Below are 22006 nucleotides of genomic sequence, written 5' to 3'. Positions count from 1 at the left end.
ATTTAACAGTAAAAATAGATGCATATGTTAAGCAATCTGTTAAATGTAAATATGTCTATATCTACGACTATCACTCGATCTGAAATAAAGAAAAATACTTGCAAATACTGTTAGTAATCAGGAGCAGAAATAATATGTTATCTTATGTTAATCTGTTAAGAATCTGAAATCCACATTAGCAGTAAGCTGGAGCTGCAGCTGTCTGCCTGTCAGCTGTCTAGTTGCCTCACATTTCGTTTCTGTTAATAAATTCAAGCTCAGGCTGACCCGCAGCACCTTCGAGCGCTGGCTGACTGTTAAGCCTGTGGCAGGCTTTCAGGCAGCACTCAGCTCTGTTGATGCCGTTTAGGCACTCAGTTGACACTCATCACTTGAGCTGATGGCAAACAGCGGTCACAAATATTGACGGCGCGACTAATGGGCATTAGCAGGAGTTGTTGTTGTTGTTGTCCTGTCGCATTTTAAATAAACGCAAGGCGCTTTACATTTTCGATGCGAACTTAAAGACTTAAGAACGAGATTCTCTGCGCTTGCCGGCCGCAACGAGGGCAAAGTTTTCACATTTTTGTTTAACATTTGCAAAATTCTATTACTTCTTCTTCTGTCTGCTTCTTCTGGCTGCTTCTTCTTGTGCTTCTTGTATGCATAATGGAATTAGTTAAATTTCTCTTTTGCAGCTTTTCACAATGCTGCAAAACTTTCGCTGAACTTGCGCCAAAAAACTTTTGCAGCTCTCCGGCTTTCGATGCTTTTTTGAATGTTATGCGTTTCTGATGACGTTGTACACGTCCTGGTACTCATCCTGCCTGTTATCCTGCTACTCAGCGACCCGTTAATGTCAGCGAAGTTGCAACTTTTGCAGAAAAAAAACCAAACTGAAAAGAAAGAAAAAAGAACTTTTTACTTAGAACAATGTTGTCGACAATCACTCGATTTTAATTAAAATATTTATGAATTTGTCTTTGAGCACGAGAAAGAGAAAAAAGAAATAAAATTAGAAAGCGAATGGTTGAGTAGGGCTGACTAACAGATACCCTACAAAGGGTGTTAATGAAATATTATAAATAGGAAGACTTCTTGAACAGTTTATGAATTGAATTGTCGATGAGTATATAAATGAACATTTATTTTTTTTTTTTTATTTACATATATAAAATTTCTAAATAATTACATAAATATATTGCACACCCACTTCTTCAATTTAAAGTGTATTCAACCAATGGCCAGCTCATCCGGGCCGACTTCTGTGAATTTATCTTGATCAAAGTCGAAACTCGACTCGAGAGTCGAGGACAATGTGTACATCCACAATGATGAGTCATTATCGCGCTGCTGGGCATAAAGGCAGAGATTGCGTCAATCAGAAATCACAGCTGGCTGGAAGTATTCTGTTGTTCAGTTGGCGTTCTCATTAAAAACCCATAATGTTCCGCACGCAAGGCACAAGAATAATAAGTAAGCGAGCGTAATAACACTTTTAATTATATATTTGTGGTGAGAATTTCGGTTTTATCAGATGCGATGTGAGTTGATTTTTAATAGCGAAACATATAATTGAAGCTGCGAATCTGAAACGTGATGACTTGACAAACGGAGAAGAAATTTCATTTCAATATTCTCTCGAGTCAATTTTGTTTTCTTATATTCTTTTTTGCAGATTTTTTACAAAGTACAAAAATTAAAAAAAAAGGCAAGAAATAAACCCCCTGCATCCATTGAACAATTGAAGAATCATGTTTCGCAGAGGCTTACAATTAATTAAGGTACTCAGATTTCCATCATTAATTTGCATATTTCGCAATCGAGTTAAACAATCAATTCCAGCCTCACTTGATTGCCGTCTATTGTTGTCAATCCGGCTTTCATAACAAGCAGTAAAAAAAAAAGAAAAAACAAAACTCCTATTCAACTGTCTATTTGAATAAACAAATTATTATTAAACTACCTCTGAGCATGTGTTAACTTACGAATTCGTAGAATATATATATATATATATAAAATACCCATTATTATCTTTATACACATATAAAAAATATATTTTTGAGACAATTTAAACAGAGGAATGCACATCCGTAATATAAAATGAACTTAAAAATGTAAGACACAATTATAAGGAAAACTTCGCTCTGTTCGAAAGAATATCAAGAATTTTGTTTATTTTCATTGAGACTTTCATATATCATATATTCATATAATAATAATGAAAATTAAAGCTGTAAAGCTAACTTAATTATTATTATATTATTTATAAATATCAAAATAAAAATCTTAATATTTAAGTTCAAAAGTTTTGTAGAAAATACTTTCCCTGTGATTTAACTTTAATTCTTGTTTCCAAATTGATCTGCATACATACAATATATATATTTATTTTCGACCTTAAATAAAGATAATGTATTTTAAATATGAATGAATTTGCCTTTACATATTACGGCCATACATAACTTATCGCTGGCAATATCTATCCAAGGCAGATATATGCCAACTACTTTTATGGAGAGCATATTGAACCCTTCAACAGCATTCGCCTTCCTCACTCTCCCTCTCTCTCTCTCTCTCTCTCTGAATGGCACTTAAAGGGGCATTTTTTGCGTGTATGTGTGTGTGTGTTGCTTGAGTTCAATTTGGTTCCAAGTTGCACTCTGTTGCCTGGTTTATGTCTTTTCATTATTGATGACTTAATTCCAGTTGATTTATTGAGGCCACAAACAACCGGGCTAGCGAACCATTCAGCCCCAACCAAAAGGAGCAATCGGCTTCAGGACGCCTCGACGCCATTTTGTATGCACACGTAGAGCTTCTGCTTTTATGTGGCATGTAATACACACACACACACGTACACACGACTGTCCGAGCTATATTATGTTAGCCTGTGTGTGTGTGTGTGTGTGCAATTTGCACAGCTGTGTGTCGAAGAGCTGAGGCGCACGTGTTTAATAAATAAGCCAAGTTAATGTTGTGTAAAACATGGCAGGCAAAGCTAATCGAACTGCTGTTCAATCTAAGCACAGACAAATATTGGCCCAAACATAGCATTGGCAAATACTTAGTGCAAACACGAAGATACTTGTTAAGTTCAAGCCAATTCATTACTGCAAATAGCTTTGCCACACCGTAAGTATCTAAGAGCAGCCGCCTCGATAACAGGCTGAGAGAAGTACAGGCAGCCTAGAGAACTACATATGTATGTGAATATATATGTTATATATTTAAAAGTATTTTAAACAAGCTTATTAAATTTAAATATAAATAAATTTAAATATAAATATAAATAAATGCTAAAAGTTTTTATAAAGATGTAAAAAATACATATTGAATAATGAACATTATATACTATACAAATAAAAAAAAAAAAAAAAAATAATTATTCGATTTATTTAAATTAAATAATAAATCTTAAAATATTTAAAAACTATTTTTGAATACAAATAATATTAAAAAGTTGTAAATTTAAAGTACAAATATTAAAAACTATATATATTAATTTTATTTGAATAAATATTAATTTATTATTTATTAAAAATATAAGTATTTAAAAAATTCAATTTATGATCAATTTTTAAATAAAGTAAAAAATCGTTAGTCGTATTGAAATTCCTTGCATAGTATTTTTTTTTTATTATTATTTATATATTTTTAAATTATTTAATAAATGCTTTTATAGTATTTAAATTCTTACAAAGATTAAATTTTATTTATAAAACTTTAGTTTTAGGCATTAAAGAAAATTTATTATATAAATCAAAATCCTAACTCAATTACTTTAAATATTAAACTTATATTCATTTTATATTAATTTTAGAAATTTTTGTCATTTACATTATGGATGTTTAGATACGATATATTATTATTATTACTATTATTTTTTTTACTTGCGAGTACTATGAAGTCTATCTATCTTATGTTCTTCATAACTGGAAATGTTTTACTTGCAACTAAAAGTGTATATAAATGGCTTGAGGGTTTTTATATACCGCAAGGGAATCAAATTCTGACTGCATTTGAGTTTATATACTTTAGTTAATACTTATAAATAATGGCATCAATTTATAAATTTACTAATTGATATTTGCTGCATAGCTACGAATGCTGCGAATAAAATGTTCTACTTAATATTGATATAAATGACATTTTATTTGAATTTGGGAATGGCAGAGCAATTCATTTAGCTCGCATTACCATGGATTGCGCCAACGGCTATTATTATTATTATTATTATGGGCGATTATTGCAGCAGCACTATGTTGTATTAAAAACCCCAAATTAATTGCTTGTCATTAACACAGATGCATTGAAAGCGAAAATGCTAAAAACAAAACCGCAAATGTGCGTTTAGCCAAGCGGCAAAAACGAGTGTCGAACAATGGAATGAGCCGCATTTACATGCCACTCAGATAACTAACTGGATCGACCCCAAAAAGTGCACACAAAAAGGACGGCAAAGCCCGGCTGGCTGCGAGTGAGGCCGGTTGAATGTGGATTAGGTGGAGTAGCGGGAAGGGGCGTGGCATCCATTCATTTGGCTAAGCTGTGCAATGATATCGCTGCCCCAAACGCATCAGTCATAGCAACCTGAATGCTTATCGAAAGGAGTGTCTGTCCCTGTCTGTGTGTGTGTGTGTGTGTGTGTGTGCTTGTGTGAATACTAATGTCCAATGATTAAATTTTAATTACCGTGCACAAATCGAGTTTGTGTTTTGCTTCTGTTGCTGCTGTGTTGCATTTTTCAAGTTGATGCAAATCTGTATCTGCATCTGCAGCTGTAGACGCATCCTGTATAGCCTGTCCTTGTATCTCTCTCACACTCTTTCTCTGCTTGTGCAACTCGTTTTTCATGCTGTTCATTGAACAATGCTGCCCATTGCCGCTGGCCACATTCGTGTCCAAGCTGGGACTAACTTCATTAACAGTTTCAATATTATTTTGCAGCCACTGGTAAAGGGCCATTTGAATGGATGAAAGTGTGAGTGTGTGTGTGTAGTTAAATACTTATCCATGTGAGTGTGTGTGTGATGAGGTAAAGTCGTCAGAGGGATAAAAAGTGAGTGAAAGCATTGCTGCTAATGGGGTAAGCTAGCCATACGATAGCATTCATGCATCAGACTCGTTCCTTCTACTTATTTCTACTTTTCAGCTTGGGCATTTTTTGTTTACAAAGTTTCCACTTTGCCAACTTTGTTCACTCAACTTTTTTCTTGTTGCCGAGCAGCTATACTCAGGCAAGTCTAAAGGAGAATCGATTTATGTCAGAGCTCGAGTCTATGAAAATATGACTAATGAGTAGATAGTGAAGAGCTAATAGCTTCCTAATTTGTTCTTGATCAGAATCATTAGCAGAAAACTCAAACAGACCATTCTCATGAACCCATCCCAAAGGACTCTTGACTTGAAGTCAATCAAATATCCCCTGGATAATATCTATGATAAGAATACTCTTGACCCACGTCTATTAAGATTAAATTAGCCTAAAAGCCAATTTGACAAAATGAAAAAAAATATATATATAAATAAATCAAATTCAGCATACTTACGTAGTTACGATTTATGTATAATTTTTGTTAATTATGCTTAATATACTTCTTCAATTAATACCTCATCCACAAAATAATTCTTATTAATTTTACACGTTTTATTTTTGTTTAAAGTTGAAAAATGAAAATATAAAAAATATGTGTACATACAATTTATATTATTTATTAATATATTATATTTATCATAAATATATAAAAAAATATATATCATTTATATTAATTATTATTATATTATATTTATCACATTTTCCTTCTCATCAACTCAGCAACTCATTCACTTTTTTATACTTCATTCCCAATAAACAGCTTCAATGTAAAGTTTTCACGGCACAGCATTAAACCGATTCCCATTTAAATTGGCAGCCGAGCTCAACTTTTAGTATCTAGCAGCAAATCTCAAATGATATAAACATTGCTCTGACCCTTCGACACTCGCACACACACACACACACATACACACATGCATACATATGTGCTTTTGCATGGCGTATTTACAGCATTTGCCTGCCTGCCTGCCCATTGACCCGGGGGGAACCGTAAAACAGATGGCAATTAACTTTATAACATTGGCCGGGCCCACATGCACGGCCATTGTTGTTATTCCAGCTGGACTTTCCATTCCACAGCTTGTGGGTAATGCGCGCCAGTTGATTAATTGGAAATTGCGGTTAATGGAGGACAGATCAGATCAGAGCCGGCAATCGACAATAAGCAGCACACTCACACACTCACACACACACACACACAGACAGAGTCTAGACTTTTAATTAGTATAGGCGCAGCACTTGTAAGCAATGCAGTGCCATATGCAAAAACTTCCGCCACAAACTTTGCCACATTTTATTGAATTGTCAAAGTTGACAGATTTGCAGCGGAAAATTAACAAGTTACCGCCCAAAAAAAAAAAAAAAATACCCGGAAAATAATGTAAAATGCGGCGCAAAAAAATGTAAAACTTTATCCTACGGGCAAATCGAGTTAAGAAGTCGTAAACTATGCAAAACGGGAAGAAAACAAGTAAGAAAGCTCTAGTCGAGACTGCTCGACTACGAGATCCCCTGAACCCTACAAGCAACTGATATTTCAAAAATAATTAGCAAACACACACGCACACACACACACACACGCATACATACAAATACACGCACACACACACGTATACAAACAAACACACGCATACACACACTCACATATACAGGCGATTGCGCTTGGGTTGCGCTGCAGTGTTGGCAATATAATGAAAACTTATTTAATAATTTAATTTCTAGACGTACGATCGTAATGAAACTTTCAGAACGTAATCATAATGTTAAAATGTATGTGTATACCGAAGCTCAAGTCTCTAGTATTTGATATACGACTTTTACAAAATTGAGGGTGAGGGGGTGGATTTAGGTGTGGGGGGTAAATTTTAACAAAAACCGAAATTGTATAAAATTCATCTTAATATACATTTTAAATTTGGAGACTCTAGCTTGAAAGATGTAGGAGATATAATTATTTAAGTGATCTTCGTTAAGGGTTTTTATCGATAAAAAAATATCGGAATGAGTTATCGTTTTTTAGTGATAAACTCGATCTGCGCGTGATATATACGGACATTTTAAAAAAAAGTTGAAGTCTCTAGCTCTTGTATCTTCTGAAATCGACGCGTTCATACATACGGACGGACGGACAGACAGACGGACAGGGCCAAATCGACTCAGCTTGTCGTCCTGATCAAGAATATATATACTTTGTGGGGTCTGCCACGCCTCCTTCTGCCTGTTACATACTTTTAACAAAACCATTATACCCTGATTTCCCATTTTCAATGGGTTCAGGGTATAAAAAGTATCCTGCCCCTAACTGCATACAACAAGGCAGCAGCGGCTATGCTAGATGTGGGCGTGAATGTGGGCGTGGGCGAGGCTGTAGCCGGATATGGCAGCAACAAAACTTAAAAACTTCTAGACATCGGGCGACATTTTTATGCCTTTTACGCCAGCAACAAATACATATATAAAAATACATATACATACATTTATAAATATATGTACATATATATATTCATATACATTACATTCCCGCCGTAGAAAACGAACGCCAGAAATGGAGTTGCTGCTGGGAACTTGCTTCGAGTTGTTTGCTGTGCTTCCGCATTTATTTATTTATTTTTTTTTTTTTTTCTATGCGGTCATATAAAGGAAAATGTTTTTAACATTAATATCCAATTATGTATAATTTAAATTTTTTTAAGAGCAAAGTTTCAAACGTGCAATTATATTCTTCTTGAGTTGAGTGCTTGCAATTTCTATATTAAATTTTGTATTAATATTCATAATAGGCAATTTATAATATATGAAGTAAAATATTAATAATTATTATTAATAAATAAATCAATTTTATTGCATTAATCATTTTTATTGAAACCTAAATGAGATTTGTAATTTTTTTTAATTTTATACAGGTCGAAAAATCTTAAAGCTAACGGAAATTATTATAAAATATTTTAGATATTTCAATATTTGCTTGATTCTATTTGAAATTCAAGTCGAATTAATACAAATACCACAAGAATATATAAAATATATATGAATACATATGTATATGTATGCATGTGAAACCGAAACACTTTCTCAAGCAAACTCTCCGGATTTCTAGCTCGAATCGCTTTGACTAATCCAGTTATTTAAATTCCATTCATGTCTGGAGCTCAGCTGCCATTTGGGGCGCCAGCCAATTATCAGTTGTGATTTTGAGAGGCGTCCGCACCGCATCGGCTGAAATTTTTATGGGCCAGCAAGGGGTGCGAGAGCATTTGTGAACCCGGCTTTGGCACCTCTGCACAGCAGCCAGTCTGACCCCAATAAATTCAACAGGCCATTTGAAAGCGGAGGGCGGGTGGGCGTACATGAATTTGAGCTCCTGTTGATTTATTCAAAGGGATTGTGGTCCACATAACGTTAGTTATTTTGTGATCTGCGCTTGTTAGCATTTTAAAGCCGTCGCCGTCGCATTCTTTGTGTGACCGCCTGAAACCAAGATAAACGGGCTAATTTCCAGGCTAAAAGGATATGCTCCTTGACAGCGCTGTCTTGGCGCGCATAATAAATTGCACAAATGTGGAATTCCAGCGCATTTTTATGCACAGGACATAAGCATCGCCATGGGCTTAGCATAGCTCTCGCTGCCATTTACCATAAATCTATGAGCGCATTATTACGCATACGCACCGTGCGCAAGCTTACAGTTTTATACATATGCATATTTCACTGTCTGCCAAATTTCATTTATCAATATATAATATGAACTTATGGGTAAATTTAGCATGTTTATGGCTAGACTTGCAAAAGAAAATGAAAAGCTTGAATATTATTTTACGTAAGCCACAATCGTGCTTAACCTTTGGCACTTTCATCATCAAAGTTCTCGCGGTCCAAATTGCATAGGGATCGATGTAAATATGTGATTATTATTTTAAAATATCAAGACCAAAGCTTGCTAACACCTAATTCTTTTATATTAATTTTAAAGTCTAAACAATAAATAAATAATTTAAAATATCATCTGATTTAAGAAATACAAAATTTATAAAATAATAATAATTAAACTCAAATTTAAGATATTCTAATTCAAAAAAATATATACATATATAATAAAACAAGTAAGAAAGCTCTAGTCGAGACTGCTCGACTACGAGATCCCCTGAACCCTACAAGCACTGAGAGTTCATAATAATTTAGCACCCACACACCACTGCTTCAACAATACAACGCACACACACACGCTCACATATACAGCTATTGCGCTTGGGTTGCGCTGCCATTGGTTGGCAATATTAGGAGAACTTATTTGTTGAATAATTTAATTTCTAGACGTACGATCGTAATGAAACTTTCAGAACGTATTCATATTGTTTAAATGTATGTGTATACCGAAGCACAAGTCTCTAGTATTTGATATACGACTTTTACAAAGATTAAGGTGAGGGGGTGTATTTGGGGGTGGGGGGTAAATTTTAACAAAAACCGAAATTGTATGACATGCGTCTTAATATACATTTAAATTTGGAGACTGTAGCTTGAAAGATGTAGGAGATATAATTTTTAAACTGATCTTCGATAAGGTTTTTTATCGATAAAAAAGTATCGGAATGAGTTATCGTTTTTTAGTGATAAACTCGATATCCGCGTGATATATACGGACATTTTAAAAAAAAGTTGAAGTCTCTAGCTCTTGTATCTTCTGAAATCGACGCGTTCAAACATACGGACAGACGGACGGACGGACGGACGGACGGACGGACGGACGGACGGACAGACAGACGGACAGGGCTAAATCGACTCAGCTCGTCGCCCTGATCAAGAATATATATACTTTGTGGGGTGTGCCACGCCTCCTTCTGCCTGTTACATACTTTTAACAAAACCATTATACCCTGATTTCCCATTTTCATGGGTTCAGGGTATAAAAATTGCATATATACTTAATTAAATGACAATTGTAATTGTTAAACAAAAACATTTGTACACACTCGAGTAACTGGAATTTTATATAATACAAGCAGCTTTTTCTTTCACTAATCCTGTGACATTTACGCCGGCAGCTGTTTACCTGTTGTTCACTTGTGAATATGCTGCGCATAGCTAGACTACAATTTGACGCTCATCTCGGTGCTAATTTAAAGTTTTGTTGAGCCACCAGAAAAGCTATGAGCTGGTTCAGTTAGTCTTTTGTGCCTCTCGTAGCGTGACTCGGAATTTATGAACTCCATTTCGCATGTATGGCATTGTAAAGATTAATTGCCAGAGCTTCACTCACTCTCTCTCTCTTTCTCTCTCTCTCTCTCTCTCTCTCTCTCTCTCTCTCTCTCTCTCTCTCACTCCGCCTTTGTGGCATGTTTTTCAGTGCCTGCTGTTATCATTCAGCATACAGCAAACAGAGCCTGTTGGGCTCGTTAGTGTTCGTTGTGGTGCTTGGCAGTGATGGGCTTTTGCCCGCACTCGCATTGAGAGCTAAAACGGCAAAGAAATGACATCGGCATGCGGCAAAGTTATGAGCCCTCAACACGCTACATTCTACTACACTCTTCAAGTTGGACGGGCTTTTCATTTTTGTATTTCGTATATGAATAATAATAAGAATATTTTTATGGAAAACTAATATCGGTGCTGACAACAAAAAGAAATTGCTAAAAAAAAAATAAATAAATAAATAAACTGGTTCTGTTTCAATTTACCTGTAAAAACTATTTTTTCTCAGCTTTTTGCTTAAAAATGTTATAACAATTCGTATATATTAGCATATATCAAAAATAATAATTTCACAAAAATATGGAATATGTATTAAATATAATATTCAAATAATATTTATAGATCATACATAAAAGGGTTTAGATATCAGAAAATCAAAACAATTTCAAATATTATGAAAACAGATCCAGCTAAAAATCAAGAACTAAAAATTAAAATGAAGCAAATATATTTCATAAGAAAATATATCTTAAAAAATTTTAATATATTAATATATTATGAAACTTAAACAATTATTATTCTTAAATGACTAATGTATTTTTACACATCGAATTTACTAATTAAATAATTATCATATAGTTATTAAATAACATTTTATACATAAAATTAATAAGCTCATTCTTTCATTTAGCAGATAAATTAAAGAATTACGTCTTTTGTCTTTTGGCCGTTTCCTGTGTCTGATCCAAGCCTCCGCACGCACTCGAATATTTCATGATGAATGTTCTTCGGGCTGCTGGAGCTCTGGCCAGATTAACTGCGATTACAAGCCAATTTAATGAGCTGCAATCGTTGGCCGTCGGGCAGAGACCAGCCCATTGACTTCCAACTCATAGTTTGCTGCTCTACAGCATTTTAATTGGGATTTTATTGATTTGGCTGCAACTGGCCCATTGAAGGATGCCGTCAAGGACCGCACTCCACGCAGCACAGCTCAAATGCGGTCTGCCGCATTCAAGAACTGTGCCAACTTTACAACTCTGCCAGCTCCACAAAAGTCAATGAACGTTGTTTGGTATAATAACACAATTATAGTTTATTTTCGTTCGGCTCCATCGACTGGCCTTTGTTTTATAGTATTTTCTGCGTTCGTTCGTCCATTACAATTGATTGCACTGGAACTAAGGGTGAATAGAATTTCTGTTACAGGATTAGGCTTATGTGCAGACAGATGTAGACATATTATTAATATAAAAAAAGTTTTTTATTCCTTAAAAACTAAAGAAAAATTCTTTTGAAAAAATGTTGTCTTTCTCTATTAATATATTCCTGCCTAAAAATGTATGAAGCAATATATTTTAGATTGGTTTTTCTTAATCCATGTTCTATTCAAAGGGAATATTAAGACTATTATTATTTTTGTTTTTTTTTTTTTTAATTTGTATTTCTAGTAAATGACTAAACTCAAGCTATTATTGTTTATTTATCATTTGTTCCCAAAATAAATTTTTTTTTTAATCACACACACACTCACACAAATAAAACAGAAATCGAAAGCCGTAGTTATATCATTTGCTATTTTGATTTACATATAATTTGAATAATTAGGTCATCTTTAGGGAAGACTTGCCTCACGGATATCACCACAAACCAAAATGTGGTGTTTGCCTGACTTTCTTTATTTTTTGCAACAGATTATTCCCCAAGATACAGGTTTTTAATTAAGAGAAAGACCAAAACTAATAAATATCATCTACTGACATAAGACAAATTATTAACAAATTGCTTTCATTTAAGATAAGATAAAAGAGAGCTTATAAATCAGTTTAATTGTCTGTCTTATTTGTCATGATTTGCTTAGACATCTGCGCGTCATATTGGATCTAAAAATAATAATATACATATGGAGTAGAGGAAGACTTTGGCAATATATTTTTGTTCACTACACATTATTTTACTGGGTATTTCATAGTCTTTTATATGTTTTCTACCTTTGTCATATATTTTTTGCTTGTTTCATCTGCTTGGCTCACTTTGTGCTCTTTGGCTAGATTTGGAGTTACGGCTCAAACTCTGCAGAATTGCCCATAAAAAATGTGTTGACATTGCCGAAGAGGGCGTGTTCGCCCCCTGCCTACACAGATAGCATAAGTCATGTTGGGCAATTTATGGCATTTATCGAACCTTGCGAAAAAGACGGAAAAAAGTTGCCCTTGGCTAGATGGAAATTAAAAACTCGCTTTTCAGCTAGCTAAAAAGGCTAAAAGCGGCTCAGACTGAACAAGCTAGAGTATTTCCAGTCACATATGAAAGGACTAAATTAAACTGAGATATATATTCTCTGAATTTCCGTGTTAAAGGCCAGGTAAGAAAAAAAATGTCGGCAATATCTTGTGCTTCACAAATTGAAAGTCATGAATGCAATCAAATGAAAACGTTTCGTTTGCTTTGTCTTCATTTACCGTGTCCTCTGTGTATTTTCGTCAGCGTAATGCAAAATTCATTTGGCGAAATTGCCAACGTTGACCAATTAGAATTAAAAAGCCAGCCAACACCTGAGCAAACAGACTCACGTGTCACGCCAGGCCCCCGAGGGCGCAGCGCCCTTGGGGAGTTGCCGAAGGACATGCGGTGGCGATGTGGGTATAGGACAATCAATCATGCAGCTTGGCCCCCGATTTCAATCTAAATGCTAAATGCATGCGAGAAGCCTTAATAAATCTACGAGGAGTCGTGGCATCACTAGGCTGTCAAGGGCATTGACTTCACACACACACACACAGAGATAGGGACAGCACAATAATTAATGAAGTACGCCGAATTAATGAAAATGAATATTTAGCTACGACATATTAATAAAATAAGCTTACTCTGGATGTACATACATATGTATGTTTATATGAGTGTATGTGTATATGTACATACATACATACATATACTCAAATGATTTCCCATAATATATTATTATTTTACAACATGATTTGAAGAGCTGCAATTGTAATTACTCTAACTTTATTTACTTCATTCGACTTAACAAACAACCATTAAGGCCAGTAAAACGTGCTTTACTTAAAATTTGATATCAACTCTAACTTCTAAGCAAACAAACAAACAGCCATAGCTTGCAGATAACAGCTGACCGTTTTATGCTTCACGCCCTGTTCGCCTAAGCAACCGAAAAAGATCGTACTCATTCGATCTCGCTCACTCTCGTTATGCGGCCGACTTCGTTTTATGTGTTTCGTTTCGTTTCTGTTTTCTGCTAAGCGCCTCAAGTTCCCACTCAACAATCGCTCACATACCAATACATACACAAAAGACTTTTGCTGCGGTCGAAGAACAACCAGAGCGAAACGAAAACGATTTCTAGCCGATCGCGAATCGCGAACGAACTCGTGAGAGAACCGATGCAGGCATGACTGCAGCTGCAGCTGCTCTCTAAGCTTTCTCATTGAGTGAGCAAAAGACAGTTAGACATACATAGGTACATATGTATATATGTATGTACAGTGAATTGAACGCAAAATATATGCAATAAATAAATAATATAATAAAATCAAATAATTAGATAAATATATTTAGTTAATTTTAGAAATAACAATAAATTTTTAGCTTTTTCATACTACCTTTCTAATGTTTATTAATTTTTAATTTAAATAACGTCTTTTATTCATTGTCGGTTTTGAAAATATTAATACTTTAGGTAATGAAAATACTTGCTTTCTCTGTTATCTCTGCATCAACTACTTGCTTAATGTAATAAAAGCTTCATTCATCTTGCTGGCAATGCAAATAATTTAATGCGTTTAATTAAAAAGGAGCAACACAAAAGTTGTAGCAGCAAAAATGAGTTGAGCTCAAGAGTTTGAAAATTGTTTACCCATTTCAGATACACACACACACACACACCCACTCACAGGCAAATGAAACGCACATACAAATTGAGTGCTAATTAAATTAAGAAACAAGCAAAATAGTTTTGCACTTGGCTCAAAAGTCAGCGCCAAAGGCAGCTGAGGAACTGCATCCAGCAGCAACTTTTCCTGGCTCGTTTCTTTGGTTTCTGTTTGTTTTCGTTGCGTGTTAATGAGCTCAAATTTGCTGTACAAATAGCGCGTGCCTTGAGTAGAGTGGAAAGGCACAAACAGAGGCTAGCAATGGGTGTGTGTGTGTGTGAGTGGGTAGACAATTTTGCATGCTTCATATACACTGAGAGAAATTAAAATGTATTGTATATGAGCTTTATTTTAATATATTAATTAAAGTACCTTGTAGTATTAAAAATTATTTTATCAATTCCTAATTGTTTATGTTTTTATACAAGTTCCCCCATCTCTTCTATCTGTCTGTATCTGTCCCTCGCTCTCTCTCTCTTTCTCTCTCTCTCTCTCCCTCGCTCCCTCGCTCTCTCGGTTTCTCACTCTCTCTCTCTCTCTTTCTCTCTCTCTCTCTCTCTTTCTCTCTCTCTCTCTCTCTCTCTCTCTCGCTCTTTGCATGCCATGCTTAACACTTTGTAATTCCACTCAAATAATTATGATCCACTTCCGGACTTTGCGCGCAGTGCACTTAAAGCATGCAAATCTGTAACCACGAAAAACAATTGCAAATTAGATATGCGCATATGTTAGTGCAGATGCCAAACAGCTTAAAAAAACAGGCAACACTCAATGCAGCTCAGCCACAAAAAAAAAAAGAAGAGAAACTGCACGGCAACACGGATTGCAGCTGCAACTGCTGATGCAGCTTCTGTTTCTCATCTGCTCAACTGCAGCTTTGGGTCTGAGTTACCGCAAGGACGACCAAGGCGCTGGAGTGATTGCAAACAGGGCGCAAATGCAGCGCATAAAACTAAAACCAACAGACGGGCGGCACGGCTACGTTTGTGGAGGGCAGGGAGGGCAGATCGGCAGCCGGAAACGGAAGTGCCAGGCAGAAGACAAGCCCTGGAAGCCTTGGAGCTCAGTGAAGCAGGAAGCTGGCATAGCTGGTTAGCTGGCAAGTGGCAACCCGAGCTAATGCTGCCGGGTGCAGCAGGCGAAAGCCTCAAGCATGCTTGAGATGCAAAGTAAATGCAAAACCACAGCAAATTATGTTGAGAGTTGGATGTGGAGGCCACGAATGTGAAGTTGCAAGCAAATGGCTTAGCCCAGCTCCTGCCTCGGCTCGACTCCTTCAGCACTCTGCTCTGCTCTGCTGTGTGTGCCATGCACGATAAGGCTCTGGCACCGCAGCTCTCAAGTGATTTTCCCCGAGTGCGCCTTGAGCAGGTGTCTGTTTAACCATTATGTTTAGTTGCAGGCAATTTGTTTTTACCATGCTCCCAGACAACAGGCAACTAAAAAACCTGCAACGGCCCAACGCGAAACGAACATTTTTAAGATGCTACAAAATGTAGGAAGACGATTTCAATCCCTCTGCTGGCTTACACTGAACTACAAAAAAAATATTAAAATATTTAGTTGAGAGCGATTGAATTGAGGGCAGATCGGAAGAATGAAAAGAAAGAGAAATGTGGAATAAATAACTTAAATTTATTTGTTAAACATTAGAGTAAATAAGTTAAAGTTAACTTAGGCATAAATATTAGAAAGAAATATAAAATGTAGAATACATTTTTTTAAATTTATTTTTTAAACATTAGATTAAATAAATAATTAAATTTAACTTAAACACAAATATATTATAGAATATTAGATCAAAAAAATAAATACAAAAAAAGAAGTTATTAAGTATATAAACAATCAGAGAAATATATAAAATATATGAACATTAATGTACTTGGTTTTTAGTAAATAAGTATGCACATGGAACACATAAAACAAAACAAAAACCGAAATACTTACATCAATGCCCCATATCAAACCAAATTTCATGCTGACTAGTGTACCCAATAACAAGGCTCGAGCCCCCAACAGACTTGCTAACTGATTAAGTTGCCCAGCAACAAAATGTACTTTATTAACAACAACAACAATATGGGCATTCAGGCAGCTATAGCTCATAGCTCACAGCTCACAGCTCATCATGGCCGACCAGAGTGTAGCGATGCTTCGAGGGTCCCAGCTGCTTGAAGGTGGACAAGGGCGGCACGCCACCATCGCCGTCCTGCTCGTTGGCCTTGTGGTGCAGCCTTTGATGGTTGCTAAAGTTGCGAATGAACGCCTTCAGATGGCCCGGTATGTACATGTCGTCGAACCTGTCATACGGATACATAAACCTGAGCGAGTCGATGGCAATTATGGGCATATCCTGGAGGGTGCGGCCCATGTGGATTATCGAGTGCTGAAACTTGAGCCCGTCGACGGTCACAAAGTTGAAGTGTCCGCAGTCGGTGCAGTTCGACAATTGCATCTCCACAATCGCCTTGTAAGCCTTCACGGACAGCACGTCGTCGGGCAGATGGAAGAGGACTAGGAGCGGCAGTCGCTGCTCGATTATCTCCTCCACATTGTGGAAGTCCACCTCACGCACCAGCGGCACACACTTCTTCACGAGCCACTCCTCCAGCTCGGTGGGGGATGTCCAGCTCCCATCGAACAACGTGTCCGCCGCATGGGTGCGCTCGCTGTCCGGCCGATAGACAACTGTGGGCATGCGTTGCGTATACGCGACGTTGTCCAGCTTAGCTCCCACTCGTATGTAGAAGTCACAATCGTTCTTATAGCGCTCCGCCAGCAGCTCAAAATGGTTTGCGTCTGGCTGCTGGCGACTCTCGAAGAATCCAATCACCGAACGCCTCTTCCTATTGATTGCGTCCAGCTCCTCGGCAGTGTTGAATGTCTTGATCGAAGATCTGTACTGTTTCTCCACGTAGGCGACCAAAGCCTCCACGGAACGCTGCCCGCGGTACTCCTGCCGCAACGGATGGCCGCGATAGTAGAGGCGCAACGTCGGGAATTTCGTGATGCTGCACTTCTCGCTCAGCTCCTCCTCGCGCACGCAGTCCACTCGAGCCAAGCGCACGCTCGCCGCCTCCGGCAGCAGCTCCGCCAGCCGCGCGGCCGCCGTCTCGAAGATCGGCGTCAGGCGAGCGCTGAAGTGGCACCAGTCGGCATAGAAATTGATGAAGAGCAGCTCGTGCGTGGCAAGGGCGCTCTCAAAGTTCGCCGCTGTGATCTGCAGCACGCTCGCCCTGGCTGGCAGGGGCGTGGCTGCTGTGGTGGCTGATGGCGCATCGTCAGCGGCAGGCGGCTTCTGCTGCTGCACGGCCCGCACGAGCGAGGGAGAGAGCAACAGCATTAGCCAAATTGGCAGCATTTTGTCGAAAATAATCAAAATTTGCCTCTAGCGAAAATTGTCAATTATAAAACTCGAATTTTGTCGCGCCTGAGTCGATACGTTCCGAATTCTTGCAAACGCATAACAAATGTATAACGAATTCCTAAACTATATGATATGTATATGATTTGACGTAAAAATATCTATTACTGTATTGACTAGATTATTCGCTCAAATTCCATTTTCCTTCCATCTCGAAGCCCATATAAGCTTCAGCATATATAAAAGGGTTGAAGCTTATCATGAGTATTATTAGAGTTTGTCGTTCCCTCATCAATCACTGATCGATTTCTGTCTCTTAAGTTTATAATTTGCTTTCCATAAAATCGATTAGGTACGTTATTTGAGCGAAAATATTTTAAGCACATTAAGGGCTAAAGTCACCACCGATTATCGCTGAGCTTAAATGGCTAAGGCAGCATGCACAAATATATAAAAGTCCAATGAAAATAAACATACAAATAGTAACCTGAGAGTTCGTCCTGGCTGCAGAAAGGACTAAGCAAATATTTGCAGCTGCAGCTCCACAAATCACAAATGAGATGAAGGCGACTGGCGCAGGATGAGTTTGCATTGGCAGGAAAATGTTGGGGTTGTTGTTGTTGCTGGTGCTATTGGTGTTGTTGGTGTTGCTGTCGTGGCTGTCGTCAACATTTCAAAAGGACCTCAACATGACGGAAACGGAAACAACAACTTGCCCGCTCTCCAAGCTGAGGACGCGCTCATTCCTGCTCACTCGCTCTGACTCTCGCTCTGTCTCTGTCTCTGTCTCTGGCTGCCTTTTAATGACATTTTTGCGCCCATTTGAGCTTCCGTCGTTGGCTCTGTCGATTTTTGCAATAATTTACTTAAGAAAAGTCTAAATATGTTTGCCAAGCGCTGCTCTCACCTCTCACCTCTCCCCAACGGCTGCAACTTTATTGCCGGCAATTTCTAGCCGGCTGCCAGGCAATTGTTCATGGCGTTTATCTTCAGCGTCTGGCGATAAAATGTTGTGCGAAATCCATGTGACTTTATGCGACAATATCCAATAAATCTACGCTTGGCCCCAAGGCCCTCTCAGTCTGACCCCCCTAACCCAGACCACCGCGCGCCGGGGCTGGGCTTGACCTTCGCAGGCCTTTCAACGCCAACCCTTTGGCATTTGGCATTGTTTGTATTTGCTGCCTTGTCTGCGCCCTTTCAAAGGGTTTAATTGTGCTTTTTGTCTGCCTGTTGACATAGGTAGAGCCATCCGACAATATGTCTCTCTTCCCCAATGCCCCGGATGCTCCATTCACCATTGGCTCTTTGGCCAACGAACGTGTTAATTAACTTGTATAAATCAAGCGATAATCAACTGAGAAACTGAACTAAATATACGAGGGCACAAAACCTGCTGAAAGCCGATTTAGATATGTTGTTGACTCGGGGATATACTTTTGATAAATCAACTATGCGAACTTACTTTTAATTATTAATTTACGAAATCAAAGAATAAAGTCATACATATATATGAATATTTTATTATATTTGAAAAAACATATACATATTTTTATATTTTTTTTTATCAAATTTAATATTTATTTTTTACATTTTTGAAATTTATTTTTTAAAACCATTTTAAGTATTTCATATTTATATTTGTTTATTTATGTCAATATTATTAATTTATTTATATTTATATTATTTTTACAAAATTTATCTGTAATTTTATTTATTTATTTTTTCTTATTTATTTTGCATTTAATTGGTGTTCTTTTATATATATTTTATATGTACATATACATATATTAAAAACTTAAAAGAATATTTGTTTGTATTGTTATTAAAATATTTAAAATATTTTTGTTTAATAAAATGTCATGCAAAATATTTTTATATATCAATCAATCAAATCTACATGAAATATTTTAGATCTAACTTGACGATTGTATTGCAATAATTGTCAGCATTATTCCACAGAGTCTTCTGTAGTCCCCAAAGTAAGCTATTTCCATAAAGCATTTTAAGTGGCCATCATAAATCCAATATTCGCCTAGCCAATGAACGGCACAATGCAGCTCGGGTCCATTTAAAAGTCAATCCACAAAGCGCGTCAAAGCTGCAGCAGCAAATCCTCTAACCCCTCTCTCTCTCTCTATCTCTCTCTCCGCGAATCCGAATGAACCGCTCATAATTCTCGCGGTTGGCTCTAGATTGAATTTCTGCAATGGATGCGTCTTCTTCTCCTTTGGCCATTTTTGAGATGATAAATGCCGCGTGCCACACAAACGATTTGTTGCGCATACTTTGGCGCAGAATTTATGCGAATTTGTAATGCAATTCATAAGCCGCAGCGTTGCAGAATGCAACGTTTACAGAGTTGCAATTTATTGTGGCGCAGAGTTGTCAATGCTGGCAAATATATTATCCCATCCCTTTGCCATTCCAGCTGAATGCAGCTTTCTGGTTGCTGAAAACGATTTTATATGTTAATCAGCAGCCATTTCTCTCCATAGAAATCAAATGCAATAAAATATTCTGAAAGTCGTTTACAATGAATAAAATATATTTGATATGGCTTTCAATGCAGCTGAAATATTTCAGTTGTTAACTTAACTTGGGATATATTATATATATAGAAAATACATTTCTAAAGAACTTTTTGTTTTCTATTGCTCTCTCTCTCTCTCTCTCTCTCTCTCTCTCTCTCTCTCTCTCTCTCTCTCTCTCTCTCTCTCTCTCTCTCTCTCTCTCTCTCTCTCTCTTCACATAAACAACCTCTCTTCCATTTTTCCATAATACCTTTGTAACTTTAAATACCTTATAATTCTGAGACATTCTCGAACTATGCCAAAAGAAAATGATGTCACAGGCAAATAGCCGAGCATGTTTCAACATGCCATAATCATGATTCAGCTCCTTCGGGTGTCATAAAACTTTCAGCTACAAGCAAAGTCTTCCTCCAGTCCCTCTCGCTCTCTCTCTAACTCCTTCTAATACTCCTGCCGACCTCACATGCATGAGTTAACGCCATCTACTGGCGACAAGTATAATTATTGAGCTGAGCACTGCCGCCATTTTGATGCTGCGCCTCACTTTACAATTTGTTTGCTTAGTCATTGAGTCATTTAGTCGTGCAGTCAGCTAGTCAGTCTGTCAATGTTGACAACGCAGCGACTTTACCGTCGCCAACTCTAAACGCTTCAGTTGCCATCATTGTGCGCTGCAACAGTGGCAGCAGCTGCTATGCCGACGTCGGCAGCGCATTAAAACAATTTTGTTAATTAAGTAGGAAAAATTGTTAGTTTATTTACTCATCAACTTTGCCAGTGCCCATACCTAACACACACTCTCCTTTCACACACTTCACTTCACTCTCTCTGTCCTCCTCTGTCTATGTGTCGGTCTCTGTCACTCGCTTTACCTTTACTCTGCAGCCTCTTGCCTATTCCTTTGGTAAGTTTTTCGCCTAGCGCGGCAAGTTTTACAGTTTGCTTTGTGCGCTGCCGCTCAAAAATTCTCAAGTGCACAATTAATTAGTAAAGTTGGCAACGCCGACTGAGCGCAAGCAAAAGCAAAAGTAATGCGGATCGCAATTTTCAACGCTCCTAAAATTTATGGCCCGTTCTGATTAGACTCAAGCTAGTTCCGCAAGTTGAGCGACGCGTCGCTCCCACTTAGGCCCCCAACTAAACAGCTAAGCTTAACGGCCATTCTGCCTGGAAGTGGAAGTCGATTTTGTATGTCTTTGCTTGGCGTCAGATTGAAAATTGATTGGAAATTGCATAAGTAATGAAAGTGATTCGTGGACCAATCAATTGGACCAATTCAATCACTTCGTATATCACTTTGTATTTTACAAAAGCTCCATTGTTCAAACTAAAATTAAATTGAATTGGCTTTCCAGGGCGCTTAAGTGGAAAGCCTATTGCCAGAGCCTACAAGGAAATTAAATGCGCCATTTTCATTGAAAATCAATTCACGAAATACATAACCATTAATTCTTGACACACTCGAACAAATAAATGTTGCTTAAAATACATAATAAATATATATTTTTTTAAATTATATTGATTATAAATTAAATTTGTAGTTAAATTCAATAATGCTAATCAATTTAGCTGAAAAATGGTCCATTTAAAATTATTCTAAAATTCATACAGGCTGGTCTAGACCTAATCATTTAATCGAAATTAGTCCTATATCAATCCATTTTTAGCTTTTATAAAAAAATTCAATCTAACAATGCTTTCTGCTTTCTCTACTACTGTTAAAAAC

The 22006-nt window shown here is 37.1% G+C and overlaps 1 protein-coding gene across 1 annotated transcript; it reads right to left on the bottom strand.

The window, feature by feature from the left end:
• Positions 1 to 16361: 16361 nt before the first annotated feature.
• Positions 16362 to 17897, bottom strand: LOC108649978 (endoplasmic reticulum resident protein 44). Its single transcript, XM_018099093.3, has one exon. It carries the CDS (start codon positions 17741 to 17743, stop codon positions 16499 to 16501), a length of 1245 nt encoding a protein of 414 aa, XP_017954582.2. The 5' UTR covers positions 17744 to 17897; the 3' UTR covers positions 16362 to 16498.
• Positions 17898 to 22006: the final 4109 nt, after the last annotated feature.

Source organism: Drosophila navojoa, chromosome 3 (assembly GCF_054131105.1).
Source record: "Drosophila navojoa isolate 15081-1374.11 chromosome 3, UAZ_NAV_1.0, whole genome shotgun sequence".
NCBI classification, from domain to species: Eukaryota; Metazoa; Arthropoda; class Insecta; order Diptera; family Drosophilidae; genus Drosophila; species Drosophila navojoa.
This window is presented reverse-complemented; position numbering and strand designations above follow the sequence as displayed.